The 24,487-nt window shown below is 31.5% G+C and overlaps 1 protein-coding gene across 1 annotated transcript in view; it reads right to left on the bottom strand.

Annotated features, from left to right (window-relative positions):
- Window positions 1–1,224: 1,224 nt before the first annotated feature.
- Window positions 1,225–24,487, bottom strand: part of LOC129217046 (vacuolar protein sorting-associated protein 16 homolog) — a 54,379-nt gene continuing 31,116 nt past the window's right edge. Inside the window, exons 13-23 of the mRNA XM_054851284.1 lie at window positions 20,984–21,111; window positions 19,955–20,099; window positions 18,885–19,019; window positions 17,345–17,453; window positions 12,513–12,610; window positions 11,322–11,426; window positions 10,878–10,955; window positions 9,348–9,517; window positions 4,063–4,159; window positions 1,501–1,604; window positions 1,225–1,427 (exon numbers count right to left, since the gene is read on the bottom strand). Of these exons, the coding sequence (XP_054707259.1) occupies window positions 1,283–1,427; window positions 1,501–1,604; window positions 4,063–4,159; window positions 9,348–9,517; window positions 10,878–10,955; window positions 11,322–11,426; window positions 12,513–12,610; window positions 17,345–17,453; window positions 18,885–19,019; window positions 19,955–20,099; window positions 20,984–21,111 (1,314 nt within the window). The 3' untranslated portion in view covers window positions 1,225–1,282. The remainder of the gene's footprint in view (window positions 1,428–1,500; window positions 1,605–4,062; window positions 4,160–9,347; window positions 9,518–10,877; window positions 10,956–11,321; window positions 11,427–12,512; window positions 12,611–17,344; window positions 17,454–18,884; window positions 19,020–19,954; window positions 20,100–20,983; window positions 21,112–24,487) is intronic.

The following is a 24,487-nucleotide window of genomic DNA, read 5'->3' as shown; positions in this document are numbered from 1 at the left end:
TGTTATTATAAGTAGATATTAAAGTTCACCTATATTTTATTTGTAATATTTTTTTATGTTTAATAAATATTTATGGTTTCAAATATGTTTACTTTCATAATATACTATTTTGTTTAAATAGGTAATTTCTTTGTAATTAAAAATAAAGTTAACCTAGGATTTGATGGGAAAAGGTTGAACACACAATAGTCATCAATCAAATACAACTGGTTGAAAAAAATGGAAAAGATAAGCTTTACTTTTTGAAAAAACTGGACCAGAATTTTATGGGAGGGTCATAAATTTTCTTTTGATTTCTTCTTATATGTTGAGATCGTTTATCGAATTGAGCTGAATAATCAGTTCAACAAATGTTCAATGAGTGGGACTTTACTACATCTGCAAATGTAATTTTCTTTCTCTTTTTTTACTATGTACAGTCGTTAGAACAAAATGTTACTATTATGATTCAACATGTAGTTACCTGTAAAAATAAACAATTTAACTGAAATTTGTTTCTTTTTAAAAAAAAAAAAAATCTGCATCAACTACGGAATCAGGATGAAATGGAAAATTATGGATGTGTTACTTGTGTTTTTCATTTACAAAAAAAAAAAAAAAAAAAAGGTTTAGAATAACAAATTAGCTCATTTTATATTCTGTTTAATTAGAAAAGTATCAAAAGAAACAAAAATCTCAAAAGCAGCTGCTAAATTATATTAAAAAAACATGAACTCGCATTAGCTTTTTAGAAAAATAATTTGAATTCAAATAGTGAGATAAAGGCAACTAAATTTTACTTAAATAGTACTAATCATACTGGGGAAAAAATAAGAGTCTACAATAAATCTATAAAAATATTTCAGTACAATAGACCTCTGCTCACGGTGCTTGGTTTTGTTGAACCACCATCTTGAGGTTCTTTACATAATACATACTTATTTTCAATCAACTGTCAGAGTTTGTTCTTGGCAATATTTTATGCCTATTTCCTCACAGTAAAAATATATCATGCCCCTCCATTTCCTTTTTCTGGAACTAATTCATATATCAGAAAAATAAAGTTTATAATCGTTGTTTTGCCTTAATGTTCATTACAAGTGAAAACATTTTAATAAAACAATATTAATGCTGAAAATACCAAACATTAAGAGTTTTATACTTTGAGTATAAGCATACATCACAAAATGTTAATGGGTAAAGAATGAAAAATGTTTTCACTATATGATTGAGTGACCTTAAAAATGAAATCAAATATACAACTTTTATTTTATAGTATGATATAATACATAGAAAAAATACATTAACGCTTGGATGAAAGTTGGGATTTCATAGTAGTAATTTTGTCTGCAATAGTTCTATCCATGACACCACACATATTCTGAACTTGATTCAGAGCTGCTAAATCCTTTTTCTCGAAAGCAATTTTTGCAGCATCCTCAAGTAATCTGGAAAAAATAATAATAAAAGTTAATGATATAGAACTAATTAATGTAATTTAAAAAATGTAGAGCTGCTTACCTAGCTTTAATGTAATATTTGATACGGTTCTCTTCCTTAACTTTTGGCAAGTATTTTTGGGCTTCATAAATATTGTCATGTTTGACACAAACATCCACAAAAGGCTAAAAATACAATTTCAATAAATGCAGTATAAGTTCATCGACTCTACCAGGGTTGTTTCAATATTTTAAGAAGATATTTGCTCTTTTTTACATGCATATTTCTGTACCTCAGAGCCAGACTAATGCAAGTCCAAAAATTGTGATTTTTTGTTTATTAATGCGTTTTCGCATCGAGCCATATTCATATATTTATACTCCAAAAAATGTAATTCTTTAATAATTTACCAGCATTAAAATAGCAGAGTCCTATCCTTTGCATGCACCAAGGGGCCACTCATTAATTACGTAAGGATGATTTTGGCGATTTGTGACCACCATGTATGGGTACGTAAGATTTTTCAGACCCTCCCCCTATTCTTACATAAGATTCCATTTAGTTTCTCAAAATAATAAAATGTTGTAAGAAAAGAATCAGTTACACTAAAACTCCGAGTTTGACATAAATCCAAAGATTTTTTTTCTTTCAAATATATTATATGATGCAATACTAATTAAAAATAGAACATGGCATACATAGTGCGATTCTTTTATTATATTTTACACTATTCATTCTTTGCAAAACAAGTAAAAAACAGCTCATCCTAATATTTTTTTACTTTTCAGATGCAAATGAAATATGATCCCAGTCAAAACACTTGACCATGTGATTTATAATATAAAATATCGATTTGGAAAATATTCTGTAAAAATCGGTTCGAGCCCCCCCCCCAAAAAAAGGTAAGGGAATATAGAGATTTTTTTACCCCCTTCTCGAGACCCTTACGTAATTATTGAATGGCCCCCTAAGTGACCATTTTTCAGTTCTATAAAGTAGCGATTATGTGACTTACATTAAGTCTGGCATTGGTTTCAAATTTACGTTAAACATGACTAAATTTGATCTTGTTAGTTTTTCTTATTGCTTTTCGCTTCCTTTTCAAAACTCTTTACAATTATAACTATGCAAATATCTGAATATATGTTTCAATTCATTATGCTTTACCTCTAAGCAAATTTTCAAGGCACTATATACCAAGTATAAAGCCAAATAATGAGACAAAACAACAAAACTATACAGATGATAACAAATTACTATTTGTTATGCTAATAAGAAAAAGTTTTTGTCAAAATTTAGTACAGTTGAGTCAAATAATTAAAAAAGAAATCAAACTATTACTGCAATTGATAGTTGGAATAAAATTGTTCATAGGACAACTGTGTTAAAAATTACACTCGAAATTCACTTTCACAAAAGGGAAAGTAAGTGGTCGGGAAAATGGAAATATGCAATAAAAATGTGCACAAAAGCACACGAAAATGTGATCCATCTAGTAATGACAATATCATTTTGCAATGTTACCGCTACTTTCGTTTAATGACATTCTATTAGTTCGTGCTTTTGAAGCCAAATTTTCACATCAACAGATTAAATTTTGGTTCTGTATCATGGAAAAAGGTATGCACATTTAAAATATAAGTAGATATTAAGTACGTTATAAATTGATATTTAATGCAGGGCCCAATACAGGCTGATTTTGCTACCGTTTTTCGGTACCTTCACAAAAATCTTGTTTTGAAATCGGTACTTTCACAAAAATCAAGTAATAAAATCAGTAGCTTCACAAAGACATCGAAAATTTCACAAATATTAGCATTTTAAAATATAAAATTTGTTTCTCTGTTAAAAACAAAATTTACTCATAAAATAAAATTCTAAGCAGGTTTATATGAACAATCGCTTAAATAGCAACCTTTTTGTAGTATTTTAACTAATTTTTAGCTGTTTCTCGCCTAAGCGTATTTATGCAATATTATCGCAATCTTTCAACATCTGTTTTGGGAAACCGTTTTTCTCATAATTTCCTATATTGTACACAGTACATAGCCTATTAAGCTGAAATTACGATGGTATTTTTCATACTTCTTAGGTTTTTAGCTCTCCCCCCCCTCCCCAAAAAACGAAATCTGTTAAAAATAATACTAGATGACATTTACACTTTTCGAACTAAAATTTCACTTGTTCTACTTCTCTTTTACAAAAATTAGGATGCCTCTAAAATTTCACAAAAACAATGCTGATAAAAAAAAAAAAAAAAAAAAAAAAAAAAAAAAACTTTCACAAAAATAGAATGATGCAATACTTTCACAAAAATAGGTAGCAAGAAAAAAATCCTGGATTGGCCCCAGTAATGATATTATAAATTGATATTTAAAAGCTTATAAGTTGAAAATTCTTTGATTGAAACTATTTATTATTTTCAGCTAATACCGAAAATACCGGTATTTTACCGCAGCAGATACTGGTATTGCAAATTTGCTCGAAATACCGGTATTCGGTATATCGGTATTGCAATCACAACATATATATATTTGGCTTTTTATTAGTAATTATTAAAAATATTACACCACAATTAGTTTATTGGAATGCTATGTATATAAATTCTAATGATTAAAGCAAAATTTATTAATAATTACATACTTCATAGCCTATGGGTGACTTCTTAGAACGTGAAAATTTTTCTAATTCTAACCAGTCTCCACCATCAGCGAGTACAGTGATCTGTAGCCACCAAAATCTAGGGGGGAAAAGCAGTATTAATTCTTTTTAAATTTTACTCTCCATTTTTGGTTTTCAGTTCCATTTATCTTTTCTAGTGTTTGTGACACGTTGCATAGTTCCCCCTTTTTTTTTTGTTATTGCTGCTTTTATATCATATCACAGCTGCCAACTCTACTGATTAGTTCATGAGATTTCTGAATTTTAATGCCTTCTACCAAACTCCCTGATGAAGTAAATACAGTCGGACCTCGATATAAGGTCACCCCTCGGGGCTTCACGAAACTGACCTTATAAGCGGGGTGACCTTATAATCGATCCATGTATATTTATTGATAAATAAACATGTTATATACATTACATTTTTTTTTTTAATTTAATACATTCAAAAAATAAGTAATTAGGTTATGATAGTTTAATAGATTTGAACCAATTAAAATTTTTGGAAGCAATAAGACATTTTGAAATGATTTCTTAGAATTTTTATTTACAGTAAAGCTGCATACAAATATGCCCAAGCAGAGAACTGATGAGCAACTTACCTAACTTAAAATTATCATAAATACAGGACTGATAGGATTTTTCTTTCGTTTCAGCACAATGGTTTCTAATTGTTTTCTGAAAATTTTCTTCGGCTTCTCATGACTGGCAAAAAAGTGTGATATGTACACGCTGAGTGCCCTCATAACTACTGCTTCATATTTTAGCGTCACTGTCGTAATACTCACTTTCTACTGCATTTGATGCACTAAATGCTACATAATAGGAATAAGACTTTTCACTTTTTAAGGATCGTATATCACGAAAAATTCTCGGAAGTGAATCTATTAAGCACTGAAATATTATTTAAAGACATCAGACAGAAGTGACCTATGAGCGATTAATGTATTATAACCTGACCACATATCCGATAAGACACAACATAGAATTCCTATTCAGTGAGCCGGGACTTTAGAAAAGTGACCTTATATGCGGGGTGACCTTATAAGCGAGTGAAAAAGGGTCTGACTGGTACCTCTCGAATTTTTATCAAAACAACAAAATTCCCTAATAAAAGGATTTTTTAGTGATTAGAATAATGGGAAAAATCTTCACAGGAAAACGCTCACAATCGGATCAAAATTCACAATCGGATCAAATGGGTCAAAAAACAAAGAGACAGAGAAGTAACACGCCACAAAAGTCATCGTACACTCAAATATTTTCGAATAAATTCATGATTAAAATTATCATATGCCGTTTTATTAATATTTTTGCATTGTGTTGACCCTTATAAGTCATTGGGCTTTAATTTTCTGTTTATTTATTCCTTAATATTCTGCTTATTGCTATAAAATGGCTGGTATTCGTAAAAAACTGCAAACACCATTCGAAATTTGAATTTTTTTCCCACAGTAGCTGTAAATTGGTTTGAAATGTCTTTAATATAGTTAATTTATTTGTTTGTATAGTAAAGTGCTTAATAAAATGCTTTAAAGAAAGGAATCGGAGCGGAAACAAGGTAAGAAAAATTCAACCGGCAAAGTTGACAAAACGTGATCGGCGATTTAAAGTTAAAAAATTTATGAAAAATACACATTTGAGTGCTGTAAAAGTTTCTACAGAGTTAAAAGAAAAATTTTATGTTTAATTTTCACCTAAAATTTTTCACCAAGTTCTCTGATTAACTGGATTAAATGGGACCTCTTCCCGCAGAAATTTTCTTGGTCGTGCAAAAAACAGAAAGCTTAAGATTTTCGTCGCAAAATCAATCATAAATAAGCTCAAAACATTTTAGAATTACGTCTTATTTACAGATAAAAATGAATTCAACATTTTTGGTTAAATTGTTGTAGAATTGTAAGTAGAAGAAAAAAATAGGAACTTAATCTTAAGAACTTAGTTGGAACAGTTAATCAGGACGGTGGAAGTGTTCTAGTGTAAGGGTGCATATCAGCATCAGGAATTGGTAGTTTGTTGTTTTTTTATGAAATAATGAATCATGCTATTCGTTTAAATATTTTCAAAACCAATTTTGAACTATTAGCCAAAAATTTGCTTATTGGAAACAACTTTGTTTTTTATCAAGATAACGATAAGAAGCACACGGTTTTCAACGTTTACGTCTAGTGCCTCGAAAATTGTCCTAAAGTTTAGAAAATACCCCCTCAATCTCCAGATTTGAACTTAATATAACATATTTAGAGGTATTTGGAGGCTAGATTACGAAAATACGACTAAAAAATGAAAATAGAGCTAGAAATAGTAAGACTTGAAGTGTGGTTGAAGACTTACTCAGAAATTGTGCAAAAAGAAGAAAGAAAAAGAATGAAATCTATTCCCAGACGTTTAAAAGGTGTTATGAATATTGTATGATATTCTACAAATTAATAACTTAATAAAAAGTTAGATTACTCAATAATATACAGACCTTTTTTTTGAAGTGTACAAAGACTTTTGTGAGATAAAATTTCCGGCACTTTTTGGTTTTTGATTTTTAAAAAATTAAGTTTTAATGTTTTTTAAAAACTTTTCGTGTAGTTTTGTTAAAAATCGATCACAGATCTTATAATTAAATACCTATTCCGAAATATTAATTCTAACCAACGGATTGGGGCCTATTTCGTTGAAAGTCGTAGGTGTACGAAGGCTTTTGGTTGCCACTGTAAGTATCCCAAATTTGCAGCTTTCAATATTCTCAGCTATGTCTTAGAGTTAGAACTGAAGCATACTATCAATGTGCTCGAATGAACAAAAGAAAAAAAAAACTTTTTATAAAAATAGGGGAGACTAGGGGTATTTGGTCCCAAGGGATACATGATCCCACAGTCAAAAATGTACCAATATCATTAAGTAGAAATTTGAAACCTGACAATTATATTAAAGTTATACTTGTACATAAAAACTGGCAACATTTTGTTTTTTTCAGCCATTTTGTTTTAGCTCAAGAAATGATCGTCTGAATGTGACAAGGTTCCTTAATTTTATTATTGCAAGACAAGAAGCAAATAAAATGATTTTCATGCTTGTCATCCTATTTTTTTTTTTTTTTAATTTTTTTTTTTTTTTTTTTTTTTGCTGTAATTTTAGCTTCATTATGCTAAAGTAAGAAAAACAAGGTTTAAAAAAAAGCACAAATTTGCCAATTACTGCAGACACGTGTTTTGGCGTTACAGGGAACGCCTTTTTCAATGCAAAAAGTAATGAGCTTATGGATGAAAAGACATCCGACAAAAGCCAAGAGCAGATAAGCATGCAGCTTAAAAGATAAAAATAGCGGATTAGCCAAACTTCTTAAAGTGGAACTTAATTATCTTAAAACTGTGGCAATTGATAGAGACTATCCGCCAACTTTGATTGATTCCATTTATAAAAAACTTTCAAATAAATCCCAAACTAATGTTCTTAACTGAACCTTCATCAGAAAGAATTTGGTTGTTTTGCCATTCTTTCCATCTGTAAGCTATCAGGTTGCTAAGATTCTAAAACTTTTCCAATTCCAGGTGGTGTTCTCTCCTATTAATAAACGTTCATTCTCTTCTCTTAAAGATCCTATTCACCCTCTTAATTGTTGAATTTATAGAATTAATTGTAGTTGTAAACTTGCCTATATTGGACAGACTCGGCATGCTTTAAAAATTCGCTTGAAAGAGCATCAAAATTATGTGAAAAAACAACAATTAAATAAGTCTAGTATTGCTCAACATTGTTGGGATTCGAATCACTCTTTTGATTTTAACTCTTATCAGATTATCCAAAAATGCCCCAATTCATCAGATCTTGACTTTTGGGAATCTTTTCATATTTTGAGGAACAGTTCTAACTTAGTTAATGATCTTAAAGCAGTTCCATATTTTTCCAACATTTGGCTCCCATATCTTTAATACTGTCCTTTCCCCATCCCCCCCTTTTTCCCCATTCATTTTTATCTATCTTCCTTTGTTTATTTTTACCTTTTTTGTCTTGTTGACATCCCCCTCCCGATTTTCTTCTATTTATCTTCATTTTTTCTTCCATTCAGCTTTTCCTTTCTTTCGGTTCACGGTTACGGACATTTTCTTTTTGTTTAAGCTTCGGCTTAATCTTTGTCCAATTGAATTCTTTCTTTCTGGGTTCCGTATCTAAGAGAAAGCTCTTGGTCTTTGCTTGCATTCCTATTGGTTCCTGATCGGTTTATAATTTTCTATTGGTGTTTGGCTAATCCGCTATTTTTATCTTTTAAGCTGCATGTTTATCTGCTCTTGGCTTTTGTCGGATGTCTTTTCATCCATAAGTTCATTACTTTTTGCATTGAAAAAAGCGTTTCCTGTAATGCCGAAACACGTGTGTGCTGTAATTGGCAAATTTGTGCTTTTTTTAACGTTTTTCTTACTTTACTGTTCAGCACAAAGGTATTTATTTATCTTCATTACGCTACTTTAAAAAAATTGTTAGTTTTATTTATAAAATATAGTATTGTTCACAACTGTATTGGATAATAAGTAACTGATCAAAAGCATCATAAGTTCATGAAAGTTGCGTACATTTTTTTAGAAACATTATGTAGAAAACTAAAATCCATAAATAAATTGCAGATCTAATGAAAAGTCTATGTATTTTCTCAGTGGGATCAAGTATCCCCCATGAAGGAATCATGTATCCCTAGATGTGGGGATATATGATCCCTTTATGAAACTTTTGAAAACAAATTATTTTACCAAAACTATCTTTCATTTCAACTAAAAAAAAAATACTGACAGATAAAGGAAAAAATTACCTAGAAAAAAATTTAAAACTAAAGTGGGGATCATCCCCAGTCTCCCCTACTTCTGTTTTTTTCTGTTATCTATACTGCTTGTAGATGAATATCTTTTTATGGTGAGATATCCGCAGCTCTTTTTTTTTCCCCCAATTAAAAATATGTCTTCCTTACAATGTTGAAATAATTCTTTCTCTAAAATCATTTGTCTAGTGTTGAAATATCTGAATGGAAAATGCTAAGTCATACTAGAATTTTAATTGATCTAAATTCCTTAAAAATAACAAAATAAGCCGTCAAAAATCTTTTCAACTACATATCTAGAGAACTTGAAGAAGAATTTCAAAAAATATAACTTTGTATACATCACACACTTGATAGCTTTGCAACATTAAAGATGAAACATGTACAACAATTACAAATGCTAAATCCAAGATTATTTTTAAAAAAGAAAGAAGGAAAATAATAGCTATTGAGCTAAGTTGCATACCTTCGATCAGGCACTTTAAATTCTCTTCTCAAATCATCAGCAAGTCTAGACTCTCGATGCGTAAGTAATTGCTTAATTGTTTCATGCAAAGAAAGATTATGGTAGTTTTGTGGGAACTTTTCTTCAAAAGATATTTGATACTTGATTAACTTCAGCTGTTCTTCAGTTATCTTAAACAAAAGTGTATAATAATTGATAAAAATGAGAATAATAAAATTAAAATGTACATACAGTGGTGTCTAGAAAATCTGAGGTATTTGGAGTTTTCACAACCTTGGATAGCTGAAAACTAGGATTATACGGAAAATTCTTCCATTTAAAAATTTTGCAGTTTTCGGATGATATAAGGAGGAGCTCCTTTTACTTCCTTGTACAAAGAAAAAAGAGTATTGTGGTCACAAAAATTCACTGAAATTTCAACATTTCACTTTCAATTAAACCCTCTAAACAAATGTTGACTTTTTTTTTTCCATTATGTCTTCAAATTTGTATGCAACCAAACATGCATTTTGACAATGCCCAAATCCTTTTCCTTCAGTTTTGTCATATTGTCTGTATTTATATGCTTGCGAGCATATAAATGTATCTCGCATAACACAAAGACCTTTAGTTGTAGAAGGTTTGAATTTCGTATTTACGTTTTGTGTAGTGTCAAGTTATGAACCTTTTATTTGACTGCAATCGTGTATTCCAAAAGACATGTCTACAGGTCATTTGTGAAAAATCAATGTTAAGTTTACGTATCAAGGTTTTTTCCCTAAGGCATTTCTTAATCTATATTTTGTAGTCTATATATGTTTCGTGCCAATTAGGGAGTGTTGTTGACACCAACCTCTCAATGCACTTTTTATAAATAAATTTAACATTAGTGAAATGTTTCAATTTCCAGATTTTAATGAAAATTATTTTTTAGCAACTAAAAATGTAACAAAAATATAAAGTAAGCACCTTGAATTAAATGGAACCTCAAACTTTCGAGACTCGGATTTTCAAGACTCTAGTGCATTAAAAATTTAAATAGAACTTTTATTGAAATATTTTATACACCTAATTGATCAAAGGTCTATTTAGAGCATATTTGAAACACCAAAAGCAAACCTCAAGCAAAATTCACAACTATGAAAATGAAAAAAAAAAAAAACCCTCACATGTACAAAGTCACAGTTAACTTTTATTTTTTTTCAGATTAAAATAACATGACTTTTTTTTCGATTGCAAACTATAAGCTCTATTGTCTCATTCTTATTTTTAATATTTTTGCAATTGTAATGAAAAGGTTTTTTTTTTTTTTTTTAATTTAACCCTGGCTAACACTAAAATTTGACAGTTAGAGTTATTTTGTTCTTAATCAAATTTCCAAAACAAAGCAATACAACTTCATAACTTATCATGTAACTGATTAGATTTTATAGCAGCATCTGCAGAAATCAATACCACAATTCTACATTGAATTTTTAGTGCTTTTATAACATGTGCATGCAAATTTCTACTATTTTTATACTGTTTAAAAAATGATACTACATAATCTACCTGTGCAGCAAAATCATTTTTAGCTTTCTTGTATGACTTTAAAGCTTCTTGTAAAGAACTAATTCTTTTGTCCGCTTTCTGAAAAAAAAAAAAAAGGAAATACAGTTAACTATAATAGTAATATTATTACTCTTTTTTGAAAAATATATAAAACACCTATGTTTAAGAATCTTAAATTTCATATAAAACTGCTTCAGTTAGTGACAACGTTCAACTCATTTTCCAAATAACTACATAAGCTGAAAACAAATTTCTTTTTAATTAACATTGCCATAAGTATACATAATATTAAGCACAACATTTAACTTATTTTCTAAATAAACACATAAAGCTAAAAACAAATTTATTTTTAATTGGCACTGTTAGAAGTATACATAATCTTAAGCAATATACATATTTTGTATATTTTGTGGGTTGAAGCAAATTTAAATGTTTATTTCTTACCTTGGTTTGGTAGCTTTCCATTACAAAACAATGCCCTTCAGAAAGAAAATCACTTTCTTGACTGTAATTTTCTCTTAGCAACTCAAGGTCTTGTTCTTTACAGAGCTAAAGCAATATGTTCAGAAGGCCAAATATGTATTACACACCAAATTTGTGTCTAACGACATTTAATGCATAAAATTACATTTTTTGTGTAACATATTGCCACATAAAGTAAGAACAGCAGTAGAAGAATTTATTACAAATCAATCGCACTATATAAGTGTATCATAAATATGAATCACACTTGGAAACCGTTCTAAGAATCAAAATGTTTTAGTCCAAGAGCCCATGATTGCCAGAAATACGTCATAGTATAAAGGCCAAAAATATTTCTGCATTTCACATCATAGCTGGTAAGAAAGGTTCACAATTATTTAAGCTGAGTTTTGGCAGGAAATACGTCGCAAAGGTGCATAAAATTGCTGCAAAAAACTAAACATCATAGATTCATTCCAGATCATGTGACCTGGTGGTCACCATCCAACCATCTGATTTGGAAGACATTTTAGAGTGGTGCAGACATGCCTTTGAAACTAACCTTTCCAAATTTTCAGCTTCCAAGATAAAAATCATAAGGATCTAGGATATCTCAAAAAGAAAAAAAAAAGTGGGCTCCAAAATGGCCTTTGATAACTCGAATTCATTTCATATTCCCTGCAACTTCGATTTGTCGAAGTTTCACTTTATATATTGTTTCACTGTCACAAATAATTAATTCTTTTAAAAAACTGAAATTTAATTGGTAACTTCGTATTTTTGTGAATAAAAGTGATACTTTCACAAAAATGTATAAAAAGAATGTACATAGTAAACTAATTGTTGAAATTTACAGCTTATTTCCAGCTATTTACAATGAAGGATGATCAAAAAATGTTTTTGGTTTCATCAATTTGCTGCTGGTCTTCTAAATGCATGGGTAATTTAATTTTAATTGAATCATGTCAGCTGAAACATACATTTTATGCGACAAAAGTTGCAGGACAACTGTTCTCTAATTTCTCAAGAAATTCTTTAAAATGTGAATTACTGCAAGCGATGCAGTTTTGTTTTCTTGTCTGTCACTAAATATAGACCTAGTAATGCATGCAAACTTTTTTTTTATTTAAAAAAGGGAGGAAAATGTATAATGAAATCTAAACTTTTTTTTACCTTGAGATAAAAATCATGAGCAGCAGGAAACTGTCGAATGCGCATATGAAAATCTCCTTTGGATAAGGAATTCTTCAAGTACCGTATAACAGTATAAACTACAAAAAATAACGAAACTTGCACTATGTACTGCTATTCATTTCAAACAGTAATATACAGGGTGTTTAGTTTTAATCTGCAAGGCCTCTATTTTCGTGATCGTTAGTCCTTGATGCATACTTCCAACTGCAAAAATGTTCAAAATCAGATGCAGAGTTAAGATATTGAATGTTTGAAGCAAAAATAAAAACGAGTCAAAAAATATATAACTAACTTTTTGTACGGGCCGTAGGTCCCCTAACTCATATTTAGGAAAATAATCTCCATTGATGAATGATGCCAACAAAAAAAGTTTGACTTTAATATGCCAATATTCACTGAGATATGAAACATAGCGTTTTGCGACTTAAACCACTTTACACTCGCCTTCAATAACACCTTTTGGGGCAAAGCAAATATAGCAATTAAACAGGGTTTAAAATTACATTTTTGCCTAGAGTGTGGTTTTTCAAATTTTTCGAGGTTTTGTAGGGTGGTTTTGCCTATCATGGCATAACATTTGCTTTTATTTTGGAATAGCAATGAAAAATATAAATACTTTGCTTTTTTTACTTCGGCAACCTGTTATTCTTCTGAAAGGGCGATAAGTTCTCATCTCATTCTTTGTATGGTCCCTTAAAACTTTAATTTCAAATATCTCCTTGAGTTTGAGTTTTAGTCGTACGAATGTCCATGCGCGGATTTAAGTGGGGGCGAAGGGGGCAGTGTGTTTTCTTTTTTGAATAGTTCAGAAGTGAACATGAGAAGAATAGCGAATGTCCTTTTCTGATAGAAGGAGGGGGGAAGGGACACACCGTGCACTGTATTAAAAGTAGTAAAGCTGTCACTGGATTGCTGAAAATGTGTTGAAAACGACTGTTTTGAACTAAAATTGATTGGGGCAGGTACATTAACTGAAAATATCGGCAGAAAGAGCTATACGATCAGCTGCAATGCTTGAAATAATCAACAGTTATTTCAACAAAATAAAAGCTAAAACAAAGATTTAAAATGATCAAATTTACCAATCAACTTAATAAGCTATAGCTTAGGGCACCCGCTTTGTTGAAGGCCCTAAACCCCCGAAAACTTCATGAGTTGTTCCCCCAAAAAAAGAAACAAAAGTACTTAAAAAATAAATTGCAATTTAAAATGCATGAAAACCTTTAAAAATTTGAAAAAGTGTGGATACAAATCATAACTTTTTTAATTTATAACAAATGGGAGGGGGGGTAGAGGGAAAAATGCCGAAATATGTCAAAATTAGCTCCTTGCCTCATCATGCATCAAAAATGTAAAAATCACGGTTCTCCTGTTTCTGTAACGTATTACTAGAGATCATTTTTTGTGACTCACATGTTAAAGATCTTGCTGTTTATTTACCTGAATGCAGTATTTCGGAAATTCTTTTGTATTGCTTGCTTTTATTTTTCTTCTACTGCATATTGTTAATCTATTTAGTCAGAAAAAAACATTAATACTTCTCTTTTTTGTTTTATGCACTACTTGTAACTAAAAAAAAAGTGTAATTGGAAATCTATAATTTTTCTTCTCTTTTAAACTTAAAATAGTTGTTTCTTACAAAGCTAGAACAATACTGTAGAACTGTACAATCTTGCACTAAATTTCAGAGACTGGAAAGGGAAAATGAAGTGTCTTAAATAATCTTAACTGTTCTCGGGTCCTTGAAAAGAATTAGATCAGTCTTTGAAATTCCTAAGCAAGTGTGCTTCAATTTAATTTCTTATCAAGTGTATAAATTATGAATTGTCCAAATGGGCAGCATGTTACTCTCTTGTTACCTATTTTTGAAATCTGTATACCATTTCTTTTAAAGCATTTTTTACTATTGATCATTTTGTATTAATTAATTTTTGTATTTGTGGGTGGGTTGGAGGCATGATCAAAAATTAATTGAATTGAACCAACAGCCGATGTAAGCAAATAACAATGCATAATCTTCTCTTCTCCTTTGCCTTTTCTCTCTGAGAACTGCTGTCATTGACTTGTCGACCCAAAAAACAATTTTTGCTGTGTATTATCATAATTTGCAAAACAGTATGATTGACAAGGCCGTATCCAGAGGGGGCCCTAATGCCCCCCCCCCCGAAACCCGAAATGTTTTGTACCGTAAAACAGAAAAAGGATTTTATTTTCTTTTTTTTTTAATTCCTAATGTCAGAAAATAGAAATAACATTTTTTTTAATTCTTAATTTTGCTACTATTCAAAATTTATAATATTTTGAAGAAATACAGAAAAAGCAGTTCTAGTTCTCATTAGCTGCAAGGCACACTTGAAATTTAGACCTTTAAATAGGACTTCCTGCTCTCTTTCCCAATTCAATTCAGGGCAGTCCAGGGTCAAGGCAGGCTCTTTGTCAGTTCGGTAGACTTTTCAAGTCTACCGAACTGACTTCTGTGCACTTCCTCCACCAGAGGCGTGCATAGAAATTTTGGGGCTGTCACAAATGCTTTTTTTGGGTCCCCCTCTATATTGTTTACCCATATTTTCAACCCTAGGTTTAAAAATATTGGGCCCCATTTAAGCTCGGGGCCCGGGCCAACAGGTGTCGCTTCTCCCCTCTGTGAACGACCCTGCCCTCCTCCCCCTAAAACTCTTATAAAACTTACACTGTACTGATTTTGAGCCGGGGACTCCCCAAAGGCTGGGCCCCTAGTTTCCGATTAGGAGAGTATCTTGTTACCAAGATGTGCCAAATTCAGCTCCTTGATACATCCTGAGTAAAAAATGCAAAAAATCACGATTCTCGCGTTTTTGTAGCATAATTTTCAAGATCATTTTTGTGACTGATATGTTTCTTGTCTTGCATTTTTTTAATGCCCAATTCAGTATCATGGAAGTTCTTTTATTATTGCTTGTTTTTTTTCTTACTTCTACTGCATACTGTTAATACCTCAGGTATGAAAAAAAAAACACTTGCTCTACTCTCTTTCATTTTCTGCACTACTTGTGATTGAAAAAAAGTTTGTTTCGAGAAATATTTCGTTGCATTTATTTTTAACTTAAAACGGGTGTGTCCTACAAAGTTATAATCATTTTGTAAGACTGTGGAATCAACTTCTGAAAAGTGTAAATAAAGAGCTTCAAATAATTTCAACTGTTCGAGAGTCTTTGAAAATTATTTAAGTTTTTGAAATTCCTTGAAAAGTTCTTCAATTTTGTATCTTATCAAGAAAATAAAGTATGAATTGTCCAAATGGCCAGAATATTACTCTTCCGTTCTTATTTTCTGAATGTCTACACCATTTCTTTTAAACTGTTTTGTACAATTTTCATACTTTAACACATTTAATGAAAAAAAAATGGGAGTAGCGGGAGTGATCAGAAACAAACTTTACTAAAAGGCAGATGGCGGGGTGCTTCTCTTTTCTCCTCTCTCGTTTTTCCTCTCTGTCCATTAAGTTCCATGATTTGTCGAGCAAGCAATTTTTATTTTGTTTGATCTTGATTTGCAAAAGAATGTATAACTTTTAAAAGATTTTGTTTGCCTATTTTTTTTTTCATATTTTTGTAGTCTCAATTACCTAATATAAGGCCTCAAAATACATTTTTTTTTCAAAAATTTCTCGGGGGGGGGGGGGGGGGGGGGAAACCCCCCAGACCCCCTGAAATTATGGATGTTCTACATCCGACTTAAAGGGACACTCTCCTGTTATCCTTACCACTACAAGGTGAATAAGAAAAATAATAAGAAATTAAAATAACAACAGTCCAAACAGTGGAATCATTAAAAATCGAGACAAAAAGTCTTCTATGTTAACATTTTTATGCGTTTGGTGTGTCTATATATACTATATGTGCGTGTGTGTGTTAGGGCAATGTGCTAATCCGGGCCTCTCCCGAAAAAAATTTCTGGATACGGCCTTGATGATTGCCATTTTTTTTCCAATTAGTTCCAATTACCCCTTATAAGGCTTCAAAATGCAGAATTTTATATCTATTTTACAAAAATTTCTCCTGGGAAGAAACCCTCGGACCCCTAAAATTGGAGACATTCTATACCCTAACTACAAGGGATGCCATTTCCCCTCCTAAGTTCAATTCAAGAAAGACAGCAGGCAACACGTTAATAAAACGACACAAAATAAGCATGACCTTATGCATCACAGGAAACAAAAACAACAGCATAGGGGCTCCTTAAAATGGCCTTTTTTGCCACTAACAGAGAAGTTGTCCAGACCACAAGAGAGACCCAAAATCTGAAATAGCTTTGGGTCACGTTACGTCTAAATCCAGCCTTGATTACAACTAATGTTGCTCAAAAAAAAAAAAAAAACTGCCCCCCCCCACCCCCCAGGAACTCAGTCCTAAATCCGCCTATGCGAATGTCAAATTTTTTGTTCTAGTAACATTTTTCAATAAAGATTATTTTTCTAAATATAAGTAAGGGGACTTAGGGCTCATATAAAAAGTTAAATTTAGTATTTTTTGACTCATTTTTATTTTTGCTTCAAACTTTCAATGTCTTAACTCTGCATTTGATTTTGAACATTTTTGCAATTGGAAGTATGGATCTAGGACTAACAGTTGCGAAAATAGAGGTCTTGCAGGTTAAAATCGAACACCCTGTATAATATTAGTCAAATAAAAAATTTTAAAATAAATATTTATATCAATATTAAGTGTTTTTATCACCACTATTATTAACAATGCAGTTGTAACATTTACAAATTACAAAATAATTCATAGTGAACTTTATCAACTGAGTGAATAATGCTAAAGGAAACTTACTTAAATCAGTATCACCACTATCTATAGCTTTTATCATTGCTTGAGTTTCCTGTTTCAATTTAATTAACAATGGAACTTGTTCAGAAGCTCTTGTTTCATAGTCCAACAGCTAAAAAATTTTAAAATTTGAATCAATTTTCATATAGGTAATGAAATTATTTATGCAACCAGTTTAACTCATTTATAAATACAGCATTAATTAACCCTACTTAACACAGTAGAACTTGCGTGTTTAACAGCACACAAAAGGTCACACGGGGTACCTGTATGACCCCATCTATTCATTTTGCTTAACTCAATTTATACAAGCAAATTTTAACAAAAGTTCATGGTCAATTTGTAAAATAGATACTTTTACACCTTAAAATCAATTTAAAAGACTTTAACTTTATTATTGCAACATGTTTTAAAGAACAACTTACTATATTTTAAAAGAAAAAAGAACAAAATAAAGAAAAACCACTGAAAAGTCACTTAATATCAAAGCCCGACTAACTCAAAGGTAGGCCCTAGGCTTACAATAATTTGGAGGCCTGCTGAAGACTCTGTAACGGAATACAGAGGTTGTTTTTCATGTTTCTGGCCGGTCGGAATGCATTTTTGTGGTTATTTGTGTCTATCACAGAACTATGTAAATCAATTATCATGTGCATTATGAATACCCTTTGAGTCCCCTCATAATTGTGACATGGTAAAGTTGCTACTGGCAAAATGAATAAAAATTCTCCTTTCAGGCAGCTTATTTCCAATTGACAAGTCATTATTTTAATATTATTTGAAAAATACATGCATTTTTTGTGTAGTTGTAATGTTATGCATGATTCTTCAAGTGATTGGGGCCCCTTAGGAAGATGAGACCCCATGCCCAAGCCTAGTCAGCCTGTGCGATAATCAGGCCCTGCTTAGTACATAATTACATTAAATTTCACATGCATTTATCACAGACATAATTGGATAAGCCTTGAAAATAATTGTTCGCAATTAATACAAGAGATTTTGATTTTTTTGTACTTGGTGCCAATTGGATAAGGCCTTCAGTTGCAGATTCCCTTCTAAAAGATGAAAGCAGTTTCTCAACAAATGAAATTCCCCAACTACCAGAAGGTGCTCTTGGGGAAAAAAAAACAATTAGAAATTTAGCTACTGAAGTTCGGGTTCGTATCAGTTGAACTGCACGCTCGAAAATAGCGAGATTTTAAGTGAAACGGTTACCCGGAACCCTGAGCGAGTTCTCCTGGGTTAATGAAGAAGGACTTAAAATATTTCAACTTTGAAGATTTATTATACAAGAGAATAAATACAGTTGAAATATGAGACCATAATTTCATTCTAATATGTGTTATACAATGAGAAAATATTTCTTTGGTATATCTAAGTTTTTAAGAAAGAACAATGTTTGTAAAATCAAGTAAATTCGACAGTAAAAAAGATATACTTTTAGTTAGGATAATAAAAATTGGTAATTTCTTGTAATGAAAATTTCAGTTCACCATAAAGCAAGCATTAAAAAAATGAATACTGAACAACTACTGTACTTTACCTTGACTGCCAAAGAAGAATGCCCATATTCCATAGCTTTATGCGAAATTTCAGCGTAGGATATCCCTGGAGTGGTTCCTAATTTTTCAGCAATAGCTCTTGCAGTTGATTCAGGGTCCAATTTTGTACGCTTTACCTAGATTTGAAAATAGTAATAATTACTCTGCTAGTAGTTGTGTGTGTATATTGCACAAATAAAAAGTGATACAGAAAACAATACATTAATTTAGCCAAGGTAGAAAGACAGTAAATCAAGTTTTTTAAAATACACTAAATTGGCAACATTTATATTACTCTTTATTTAAAGTTAAAGTGTTCTTTGAAAATGTAGATATTTTTCATGTTATTTCTTCAATCATCACTTCTAGATTTGCAAAATTACCAAGTAGGGTAACAGCACCAGAAACAGACAAAGGTCCAGTAACAGACAAGTCATAAGTTTGGATTTAAATAATAAGAATTTTAGGCGGGTAAAACTGATATTAAAGTGGCCCATGAATACGGCGCAACTATCTAGTGTTATCAGAGTGAATTTCATGAGCCAGTTGGTATTTACAACGCAGTGGTGGAAGGTTACGAACAGCCAACCACGAGGTCAGCTGATGTTTCATGTTCATTTCAATTTAATAAGGTTTTAGCTTTAAAAATCAAGAACTTTTACACATTTTGAAGAGAAATAGGGAATTTTGTCCATTACTCATCTTTTCCTCATCCTATCTGCAACTGGGTATCGTCAGATTTTTCGAAGTCTGTTATTGGGGGGGGGGGGGTCGAACCTTTTTTCGAAATAGAGCAAACAGAAATAGAATTAATTAATTCAAAGAAACCAAAAGCAGCAAAATGTTGGATGAAATGCTGTTGCATGGGAGAAAAATGATTTAAAAAGTCTATATACATTAAAAGGCTCAGGAAATTGAGTGAACCTAAGAGGAATGTAATAGGCATGTCTGTAACTGGTGCCATTACCATAGGCATTACATGAACCTCAAATAGATTTTTAAATGCCAATAGTAATGTATTGGTTTTGTTTTTAGTATTTTTTTTAAATTAAAACTAAAAAAAAATTTTTACCTTATAACAAGCCCAGTGGTCAAGAATTCGACTAGCTCCTTCTGTATCGGGAATTTTCAAATACTGACAAATGCATATAGCATAACAATAGTGACGCCTTAACACTAAACGATCCAAAAGAACTGGAATGCTTAAAAATTCTAATCTATGATTTTATTAAGAGAATACATTGCATGAATCATTTTTTAAATATTTTTTACCACATAATTATAATAGCAGTAAACGTTTTGAAGGTTATTTAATTTCATGTAAACAAAAGGTTGAGTATTTGCCAACCAACAGAAGTTTCATTGGAAAACAATGCAAATGCTTTTTGGCAAGAAATTGCTTTACATCATAGTTACAGATAAAATAATTAAATAATAACATTCACAACCATACACTATGATTAGCAATTCGGCTTAAAACCCAGTCAGGGAGAGAGGGGAGAATGAAAGAGGAGGGCTATCTGAAGCGGGGGCTAGCAGGGTGATTGCCAAGGGTAACAAGATATGAAAGGGCTCCACAAACTAAGCTTTTGCTGCATTACCAATTTATTTGTTTAATTTTGAAGTTTTTAAAATGCTAAAGCATTAAATTTAATTCCTGTCTTTTATGACACAAATAGATTTCAGATTGCATGTTCAATTACGAAATAATTAATATAAGTATGTTCGGCACTTTTTCTTACTTATATGCCCACCATTCTCTTGAGGGGGGGGGGGGGTAGAGAACATTTGGGCAAGAAGTCATAATTTCTTCGGGTGGCCCCTTCAAACTCCCCTCCTCCCACGCAGTGAGTCAATTAAATCTTAAATAAGATAAAAATATAATTATGTTTTAATAACTCTCGTCATGGGTCATAACTGTTGGACTTAAAATTGTATTTTAGCCCAAATTTTATGGTATTTTATAAAAATTACAATAATTTGGTAAGCAAAACAGACAAAATATCTTTTTTGATTGAAATTCACTGATGAAATACATTAAAAAAAAAAAAAGAAAGAAAGAAAGAAAAACTTTTGAGATTTTTTTCTAGCAGAAGGATACTGTGTATACGTAATTGGTAATCCAATGACATTTACTCTAACAGCATTTAAAACTCTGAGAGTTTGACACATCTTTACAAAAGGTTCAGGATCCATATCTGGAATGAAATTTTTTCCAAACGATGCAGCCTGAAAATGAAATTTCAAATAAATATATTGCATTTAAGCATAAATAATGAATGGCATTTAAGAACATCTTAAATATTATGTAGTGAGCAGTTAAATATTTTTATTTAATTAACAATATAGTCAAGTCCCGACTTACGCGAGGGATGCCTCCTTGCGTAAATCAAAATTTCGTGTTGTGGAAAAGGGTATGTGTAAAAACGTTTATAAACACAACCAATTATTTTAGACACTTTTAAACACCACCTCAAACTGTTTAAAACCATTTCTTAACTATACAGTACTGTTTCTTACATAAAAAACTGAATTTTAAATTGAAAAAAAAACATTTTGTTCAACAAAAAATACTGCTACGATGCACAAAATCAGTGATTAATGGAAAAAAAAGACAAAAAATAAACCAGTACGATACTTACCCTACTGGTTTATTTTTGTACGTAGTAAGAACGTAATTAAGCATGTAGTATAACCGTATGTAGTAAGAAAAACAAATGCACTATCGTTTTACTGTACAGTGGATCCAGTAATGATATTTGTAACTTAAAAAAGTGAAGATGATGATGATTTATGCTGCGTAATCAAACCATTATTCTTATATATTTTTAAATATACAATACAATTGCTTCACTAGTTCTTTCATAAGATTTCCATAAATGGCAACAATCCTCTTCCTGGTTTCTTAAATTCACAATACGAGAGCAGCTTCCATTTTCATAATTTTTGCATTTTGCTTAGATACTACTCAGTGAACTTTTACGGACTTCCTTTTCTTGACTTTTGATTGCACATATGAGGCAGTGAGAAGCAAAGGGATTTAAGTGGCAAAATTTAAAATTTGGAGATAACCAGAACGCATGGTAGGTGAACCTCTCCTCTGTCTTGGGGCAAGAGATGGTACTAGTAGCCCTGGTAGTTGCTTCTAAACAGCATGATTTAGAAAAAAAATTCAATGAAAGCCTACCTAGAACCTGTACAGGTTTTATAACAAAAAGAATATTTACAACTTCATTTTCGGAAAATTCCTCTGGAGAATCTTTGAACCCCCTGACCTTATAATCGAAGATCATCTAAACTTCGAATTTTGGCACTTAATCCCCACTCAGAGACTAAGTCCCTCTTCTCCCATAAGGCCTAAAAATGCAGAATTTTATATCTATTTTTCATAATTTCCCTGAACCTCCTACAGTTGGGCTTGTCCCTGCATCAGAACCCCCCTCCCCCCCCCCCTTCAAGGTCAATCAAAAGAAAAGATTTCAGTTCAGATCGAATATATCATCAAACGTGTCTTTAATAGATGTTGTGAAAAAAAAGTGAAATTTCGGCTTGACAAAGAGTAAAGTTAAGCAAAAACCTCAAGACACATTTATTTTTATATTAAAATGTAGCTATAGTTTTGCTACTTCCAAGTCTAAAGAAAGAAGTAAAAGGTAATTTTTGAGCAAATAGCTTTCAAACATTTTCGAGTAGAGGGCCCTTTTCCAGTACCTAGCCAACCACCTCAGAAGGAACCAGTCCGGGCCTGCCTTACCTGCTCATCTCATCACATTTTTCCTATTTTTCATAAACATAAGTTCATTAAAAATGGGATGTCATGCTTCGTGTTAGCCCCTCTCTCTCATGGGCATCATGGAGGCTCGATTCCCCTTCTGAAAATTAGTGCTGCCAAGTATTAAGATAAATTGTGTGCATAAATGTCAAAACGTTTCAAGGAAGCCATAATGAAAGACTTCCCGCACACCATCTCCTTCTGTTCAGAAGTAATGAAGATGTAACTTGTTCTCCTTGGGAAAGCTCAAAGAGAGTGGGCTTGTCTGTCTTGGTCCTGAACAAATTTTCTGTTAATGCCTTTTTATCCTTATCGACATTAAACTGTATGTTAAGTATTTCATACTGTATACATTTTAATTCAATCCCTGATAAAATTAATCTTTTTAATTAATTTATTATTTTCCTTTATTTATATTTTCCTTACCTTTCCATTACAAACTCTGTACAGGTAAGTCTCATTTAAACCTATTAATACACGGCTTCACATTTGTAGGAAAAGTTCCACTTTTGTAAGAAAATAAATTGCTTTACAATGATTTTATTTTCGAAAGCCTGTTAATGGTAGATGCATTTACATCATTCTACCCAACAATTGAGCTGAAATATTGGCTTAATTTCTTGATGTTTTTTAGATATTTAAAAATAAAGTAAAGCATTGTTTATATATTTTTCTTTCATACATTTTTATCAATTATAAGTTTTTAAAATTGGTCCCTGCAGAGTCTAACACACATTAACCTATACCAATTATATGTTTTTACATTTATACACTTTTTCATACAGTCCCTTCAAAAACGTATAAATGGTGCTTCACTGTAGTTTTACTAAATATAAGCTCAAATTAAGTTGGGCATTAATCAATTAAAGTAGTATTTATTTTAAGCATGGCTCAATCAAGCCAAGGTGATGCCCAGGTCTGAGAAAAAGTTAGTACCCCCCACAAGAGAAACTATTTTCATAGTTGTGTACTAGAAAATCAATTGAAGTTTCCTACCGATATATTGCACATCAAACCTGCTACATTTGTACACTAAAATTATTATCACATCAGATGTCCTAAAAAAAAACATAAAGGCAGAAAGAACGAAATTTATGCAATTTTGTTGACTCTGCAGTAGTGGTATGCAGATTAACACACGAGCCTGTTGGACCATATGCTAATCAGGCCTCGACTTTAAAGCTCCCCAAAGCTTACATACATATTTCTCTATTTAATCTTACATTTTCTTTCTTTCTTTTTGATTATTGGTATGGTTATGAATTAGAGAAAATATGCTTCACAAAATGCCTTTGTGGTCTTCTATATAAAGTCAACAGTTATACTAATACAGGGTGTCCAGGAAAGGACTCCCTGATTTCAAAATTATATATCTCGAAAACAAAGGCTGATATTGGAATAAAATAAGCGGCATGTTTCTTGTGAAACCCATAAAAATCACGTACAGAAACTTGGAAATAAGTTTAAAAAATTGCCAATAGGGGACGCTGCATGCTGTTATTGCAATGGAAATCCCCATAAATAGTGCTGCAAGGGGGTAAGGCGCTTCAGCAGTAGTTTTGCTTCTCAGAGACACTTACATTTTCGCTAGAAATTATCGTCTAACCTCTTCGCAGCACTATTTATGAGGACTTGTACTGCAATTACAGCGTGCAGTGCCCCCCTGTTGGCAATTTTTGTTTCTAATTTCCAAGTTTCTGTACATGATTTTTATGGGTTTCACAATAAACATACCGTATATTTTATTCCAATATCGGCCTTTGTTTTGTAGATATTTAATTTCGAAATCAGAAAGTCCTTTCCTGGACACCCTGTATCAATATTCATACTTCA

This window comes from Uloborus diversus, chromosome 2, assembly GCF_026930045.1.
Source record: "Uloborus diversus isolate 005 chromosome 2, Udiv.v.3.1, whole genome shotgun sequence".
Taxonomy (NCBI): domain Eukaryota; kingdom Metazoa; phylum Arthropoda; class Arachnida; order Araneae; family Uloboridae; genus Uloborus; species Uloborus diversus.
Note: the sequence above shows the minus strand (reverse complement) of the source record. Positions and strands in the feature narration are given on the sequence as shown.